Genomic DNA, 7,267 nt, shown 5'->3' on the forward strand with positions numbered 1-7,267 from the left:
ATAAGGATAGTATTTAAAAGTAGTATAAGTAATATATAAGAGAGAGGATAAGTTAATAGTTTAGTAATTAGTAATTAAGTAATTAAATAATTATAAATTATATTATTACTAAAGTGAAGTTAAATATAGTGAAATTATTAATATATATATATAAGTATAGCTAAGGTTAGGATAGGTAGTTAGAGACTTAGGAAGTTATTAAGGATTATATACCTAAAAGCTATATATATTATTAAGGGGTATAAAGTTAGGAGGTCTATTACTCTAAGTAAGTAAAAATCATAGTGAATAACTAGAGGCTATATAAAGAACTTATATTAAGTACTTAATAGATATTAAAATAAATATTTATTTTATTTAAAAATAAATACTTATAGTAATAAAGAGAATAGTATTTATAAATAGTAAAACTATTTAAATAAGAAAACCTATATATAATATAACTTAAGCTTTATTTAAAGTTAGATTTCTATAGTTTTTTAGTAAATAACTTTATATTAATCTTTATAGATACTTTTAGCTTACTCTTACTATAAATACTTCTTAAATCTAATACTAATTATATTAGCTTCTAAAGACTTATTCTCTTATAGGTTATAACTTATAATATAGCTATAACTATAATTACTATTTATTTCTATTAATCTCTAGATTTTATTAATAAACCTTACTATTAAATAGCTAACTATAATATATATCTTCTTAAGCTTAAAAAATACTACCTATCCTCTTAAACCTCTTTTTTAACCTTAAGCGTTAATAAGACTTATAGAGTTATTAAATCAGCTTAATATAGAAACTAAACTAAGTATAATTAATAACAGCATTATTATTAGAGCTGCAACTTAGCTAACTGAGTAGCAGTAATATGAGGCTATTCCAGGAGGGCAGGAGGTCTTCTAAAGGTAGGTGTGAGGGCAGCACAGCAGGTAAGAGAACTATGCCCCAGAGTTTCACCAAGGGCTCAGCGTCCAAGGTCTGGTATATAGGATACTCGAACTCATATTTCCTATCTGCACGAAAGCAGACTTCACATCGAACAACCGAAGACCAGAGCTTCTTGCCATTAATACCTAAGATGACTGGAGAGTCTAATTGCCGCCGCAAGACGAGCTTGATTTCGAAAATGTACCTTCCTCATTAGTGGTGACGTTTGGACATCCCAAAAGCCATCCCTCGTCTGTGACAAAACCCCCCCGAACCTGCTACTTACGTCCACGGTCTTGCTTGAAAGGCTTCCAATACCATATGGATAATTATCATCTACAGCAACGATTCAAAATCGGGTACACTTTGTGAAACGCAAATCGGTCAAAAGTGCATTATCTGCCTCGGGTTAGAGAACAAGACACGCCTCACTTCGCTGTGCTATTCATCGCTGGTCTCACTAAGAAGAGCAGGCACCACTCGACACCACATACCACTGCACCTTCTCTCAGTGTATTTCAACCACGAAATGGAGAATACCAGAACCTCCGGTGTCGTGACTAACAGTCGGTCCACCCCAATATTCATTCATTTGTGCAGCACTAATGTGAATCAGGAGCCTCGGAGGCCGAACCTGCGATCTCCGCCCTTCATCGAGAGACGATGGTGGTTTTGACGGCAGTCACCAACTCTCAGCAGCGTAAACGAGATCTTCAACGCAGAGGTTAGCCGTCAAATTTGGATATCATAGCTCCAGGGCCTCAAATGACTGATTGCTCTTCCCTAACAGGTCCAGCCCTGATACCGGGGTCTGTGACCCGAAAGTGGTACGCTTTAGACACACAAATCACTGCCTACATGCGCGATGATGCGCACGAGCCTCGGTTGAATGATGAGATTACGGAGTGCCAGAGACGGATTTCGAATCACATGTCGCTCAGTCGATATCCTGAGGCGAACAACGTGGACATTGGCCAGTTGTATCTGCTGCTTGCGGCGAAGCTGGCTCTCGCTGAGCTGAGAAGAGCTGCTGCTATTTGAGATTCAGCTTAGAATTGGCATCGAAAGCCCCCTGATACGAAGGCTATATTACTATTCACGTTCAAACAAGCATGCTAACAAATAGCTCGGTTTTTACATACCTCATGGAGTAGCGAATGCAATGGCCCACATGGTCATGCCTGCTTCGAAACAGCAGCTCTTTGATCAGAGACCAGTCAGATTGGCGAGGGCTGCTATTGGGAAAGACAAGGGAACGTAATTGGGGGCTTTGGACGGACTGACAAGCGCTTCGCATGGTTAAAGGGAGAGGTCCCCTGGCTTCAAAGTTCGCACTGGAAACTCTGTCATGCCCGAGGGCAAGAGCTTCATCAAGGCAGAGAAGCAATACATTTCTGTTTCATGTCATAAGTTTCATAGATTATTTGACATGCATGCAATCAGTATTAGTTATTGTTCAATGTTTCCCGTGGATATTAGAACATAACATGTGAGTTCTAAAGTGATGTCGTTTGTGCTGTCCGCTTGATGTTAGCTGCAGAGCTCTTGCAAAGAAGAAAGTGTCGGCAGGATCATATTCGTGACTATTCTTGGGCGTTTGTCATGGAAAAGCAGGCATTGAACAAGGAATGAGCTGTGTATTGGAGACGGCGATAAACTGGTCTCCAGAGCAGGCCGTGTCATTCGCGCGGGCATAGCGGGAGAGCCGATCCCTTAGCGTGTTTAGATCCCACACTAGAGGAGATAAAGGCCTTTTCTCATTCTAGTTCCTGTGCCAGATGTGTTATATCTCTACATACAGGGAGCTGAACCTGGGCAGGCAAACGCATTGAACCTTTCGACAGCCGGCAGGAAACCCAAAAGTTCCAGCACCGCCTCCGAGATCGACTGATGACATGCATCTGAAGTGACTATTTTGATGATTCCAATCAGATAGTCGCGCTTCGGCCAAGATTTTCCCTCGTCGGCCAGGGTCCGCAGACTAACCGCGTCTCAGCTAAACCATGCCGACTGATGCGTGCCGTCTCGAGCTGGCACATTATGAACCCCAACCCCTTTCTGAGCTACAGAAGGTGAGGCGGTCAAATGAACTTTAGGTCGTCCGCACGCGCAACGCGCTCAGTTCTCAGCCTGTCGAGCATTTCATGATCATCACCTCCTGCATTGTCCCACAGTGACAAGCTGCGTGACATCTACGCCCGGTACTTTGAAACATGTCTTGAAGCAGTATTCGCTTTACGTATACGATTGCTTGTGTAATCTGTCTGGAGAGTTCCAAAGCAGAGATCAAGGACCGTTTCCTCGGGTGGACTGCCGTCTCGAACTTCAAGAGGCTGTGTCTTCAAACAACTGCATGGCGACATCGCCGGATGCCAACCTCTCAGTCAAGTTTCCTGTGCATGTTGAGAACCTCCGAATGATCATCTCGTCGCGCTAGATGCCAAATACTTGAGCGAAAATGGCTTTGAGTTCGAAACCGTTGATGCTGCTGGGAGAATCCCCAAGCTTTGATGACAACCAGCTGAGCGACTTTTGGAGCGTTCGGGAGAGGACTCTCTGCGACTTTTATGAAGATATTGAAAACGGATCGGGCAATGCGAGCACATACACCAAGACGATTTGCACCCAGGATCGTCAAAGAGACGTCCAGAACGGGAGGTATCCAAGTCACTACGGCAGCAGAGTTCATGCATCTCAGATCAAGCATTTCAGTGATGTAAGTGTCTGCGCTATCAGTACTCACGCAACTTGATCGGTGGCTTTTGGGAAAAGCCGAAATGGGGTGGCAAGGATCTTTTCTGACAACGTGCAGAAGAGTCTCCCGAACTTAGCCTTGCGGAGCAAAGTGAATACTTGACGGAAGATGGCTTCGTCTACAGAGTTTCAACTCCTTATCTCATAACAATGATCCGCATGATTGGTATGAATGAGTCTAATAAGCTTCATTACAGAGGTCGTTCTCATACGCACACCCCACACCATAGCGCAGTTGGCATCTGAAGGCAAGCTCATGAAAAAAGCGACTAAAAATATCTCATGCGCGCCAGCATTGAAGGCTTAGTGAGCATTTGCAAAAATACTGCAAGTTATAAGCAAAAATCTACATACAACACCGGGCATTCGCCGGTCGTCACCGACCCGACTACTACTCCAGCCCTTATTGACTTATCTATGGGAGAGCGGACGGGATCCCGAGTTTTCCAATAGGTATGGTCGTATGTGACAGGATTCGGGGGCAATGCAATCTATAACGACATTGCGTCTCCAACGGGCAGCCGTCCATGTACAGGTCTGCTCGCCCCGCCAAGTCCACCAGCATGCACGCACATTCAGCTGTTATTTCGGAGTGGGGCAACTCACCTCAGACACTGCCCGCAGTGTGAAATGGGTCGGGAGCTAGCGACCGAAAGAGTGGATTCGGTCGCACTGGTGGACGGACGGCCTCTGACGAAGCCTGAATCCACCCTCTGCGCAAGTGGTCGTCGGCGAGTCATGTTCACTGCCCGATCGGGACTCAGAATCGGCTGTGATTCGCCGATCGACCAGCGCGACCGTAAGCCACACTCGTTGGTTTCTGCGATGCTCGGCGTCCACAGCATCGTCCCTTGAAGTTTCGTCAAGCGCGCCTTCCCACAGTGGCTCTCAAGCTGCATTTGCCGACGTTCCAGTCGCTATAGCAGGCACTGGGAATCCATGAGACGACGGCTTGCTTTGGCGCAGTCTGGCTAGCGATGAGCGGAGGCTTGCTTGCGCGAGAGAAGGGATCCGTAAATAAACGCCATGCCTGTGGGCTGGCGCGGCGCAGCTAACAGTTCGTGGACGGTGAGGTTGTGCAAATGCAGTGCTGGGGAGAATCCGCTACATGCGCAGTGTCAATTCGAGAGGGTAGACGACAAGTGGCGTGGAACGCTGCGTACGGTGAAGGCAGCATTTGCGACAAAGTCGTGAAGCGGCCACGTCTCATTTCTGCATTTCTGGTGCATCCTGCGATGCGTCCAGTGCGCGCAGTCATGTGTGGTCGCAGACTCATCCATTCCACCGTGATGTGTTGAGCTGAAGGGTCCAGTGTGGTCAGTGGGTACCTCCCGATTTTTGGTACTAAAATCGGGAGGTACCCCACTGTGAATACAGCGATGGTGCAGTGAGTATCTCCTCACTGAAATTGGGAGGAAGCCATTTCTTAGGCCAGAGAGGATTGCAACCGAGCTGCACCTCAAAATGGAATATCCTCGGCGGCGCTCGAGACAGTCCGACTGGAAGATGCACGCGAACTCAAACCACTTTTTGTTGCAGACAGGAAAGAAACCCACTCCTGTTTCGCTAATGGGTGCCCAAGAAACGCTGCAACGACTTCACGCAACGCAACGTGTAGCCCTCAAGAATCCACAGATGCAAAGGGATGCGTCATTACGACTGAGCTCAACAGGAAGAAAATGATGCCTGGCTTGGGCAGGAGCGAGCCGCTAATTGGGTGGAGAAGCTGCGCAACGCGTCTATGAGCACACCTCTTCCCCAGAGCCAGAAGGCCGACACAGACATACAACAAACGACAAGTATGCTAGATGAGATGCTGCAAGACGACAAGACGAAAACGGGAATCAACCGAGATGGTCGTTTTCGATCCGTTGCTCAACCGCTCGAGCCCGCTCGTGCCCGCCGGAGATAGTGGGGAAGGTCGTGATACGTCGTCCATACCTGCCTGCCTCTATTGCTCTTTCCAACTCTAAGCCAAGTGAAAAATTTGCGTACCTGCCTCCCTGCTTGACGTCCACCACCCCTCGTTCTTTCCGACAACAAAATCTTTGGCGAGTCCGAGCAGTCACTTCTGCCAAATTCGGTTCGCCTCTGCGATTCTTCTCTTGTCCACATTCCAACCACCGACTCCAGCAACACGCTCCCTTGCCCCCGTGGCCAATCCGAAACAGGCACTCAACACGACAACTCACACCGGAAAGGCCCTCGCGCTCGTTACTTCTCGAGCATGTCGGTTGACGAAAACACCCGCAACGTGGTCTTGGAGCCTCCCCGTGACGCAGTTGCTGCCGCGCTGGATCAGGCAGAGCAGTACGGCCTCGCCACAACTTGGCCGCCCTCCGCCGCTGACGGCGCCTTGCAGCACTTTCTCAACGACCACATCTCTAGTCTCGCCCAGAATCTACCTGATACAGGTGCCGACATAGAATCCACGCGCCGATGGCTCAATGCCGCCCTCGATTTTCGCCAAACTGCGCTCAAGCACCCCGTTGCCTGGACTGGCGCTGAACTGCATTCACTTTCGGGACTCGAGCTTTGCGAGTATCTGGTCGAATGTGGTCTCGGCAAATGCCAGGCTAGAGAAGTTGCCAGAGATGTTGTGTCCGCCCGCGAGGTCCGTGTCCCTGACTCTCACGTTTTTCATGTTGCTAAAGCTTTTTCCTGGGCAGACAAGAGCAACGTGGATCACCAAGATTACCGAAATGAAACAGACGATGATCGAGCAGGCCCACGACACCTGTACCGAAGACTTCAAGGTCTGCGACACGATTCGCATGTCATCCATCCTTGCCTGCTTGTTCATGATAGTGGTTGCAACCTCGGTTGGACTCATTCATTGAAGGTCGCGCGCTTTTGGTGGGCGTTGTGGTGGAAGCATTCGCATGCTTCCGCATCCACTCACCACCTGATATGATGTGGAGGGAGCTTTTGTTCATTGTTCATAGGACAGACAACAGATGTTGTCTATACCGACGGGTTCAACGAGGTGACATCATCGTGAGCATGGTTCGGAATGGCCTCGAGATACGCAACTGGAATAGATCAGACGGTCATTTGCCACAGCCTCTCGGACCGATAGACAGATAGGTACTCTTTTCTATCTCCAAATTGGAATTCCAAGTCATGAGAGCAAATGCCACTCAAGTCCCCAACATCATCTCCTCAAACCGAACCACTCATTTGAATTCTCTCCACGTCCGTCCATCTCTGTCCAATTTGTAGATTCCAAATCAAACTTCTCACCCGCTACACATCTCTTTTTTTCACCCTTAGCTGCACATTCATCTCGCTAGATCATGGTTCAATCCTGATCTCATATCCATCCGCTAGACTGCGAACGCATACAAAAGTCCTAGATTGCTCATCTTTCACGTCACTGATTGCCACAGATGCATCCGACGGTGATGAATTTACGATCAAGTCTCATCCTGGATCTCGAAACTTGTGGCTCGACTCGCCTGACGCTTCACGAGGCATGATGCACCAGCCGACACACATCCCTTTGAATTGATTGTTGCATGTTCCCCATACTAGCGAATATGCTTTTGGCGCTATTTATTGATGCCAACTCGTAGTATCGGCTGTC

The 7,267-nt window shown here is 47.5% G+C and overlaps 1 protein-coding gene across 1 annotated transcript; it reads left to right on the top strand.

Annotated features, from left to right (window-relative positions):
• Window positions 1-3,385: 3,385 nt before the first annotated feature.
• CGCS363_v015091 (uncharacterized protein) lies at window positions 3,386-6,521 on the top strand (the record flags this gene model as incomplete). The annotated part of the gene is made up of 4 exons (XM_036646940.1): window positions 3,386-3,638; window positions 3,740-3,847; window positions 5,883-6,295; window positions 6,351-6,521. 4 exons carry the CDS (start codon window positions 3,386-3,388, stop codon window positions 6,519-6,521), a joined length of 945 nt encoding a protein of 314 aa, XP_036487834.1.
• Window positions 6,522-7,267: the final 746 nt, after the last annotated feature.

Source organism: Colletotrichum siamense (genome assembly GCF_013390195.1).
Source record: "Colletotrichum siamense strain Cg363 chromosome Unknown KSG_Cg363_contig16, whole genome shotgun sequence".
Lineage (NCBI taxonomy): Eukaryota > Fungi > Ascomycota > Sordariomycetes > Glomerellales > Glomerellaceae > Colletotrichum > Colletotrichum siamense.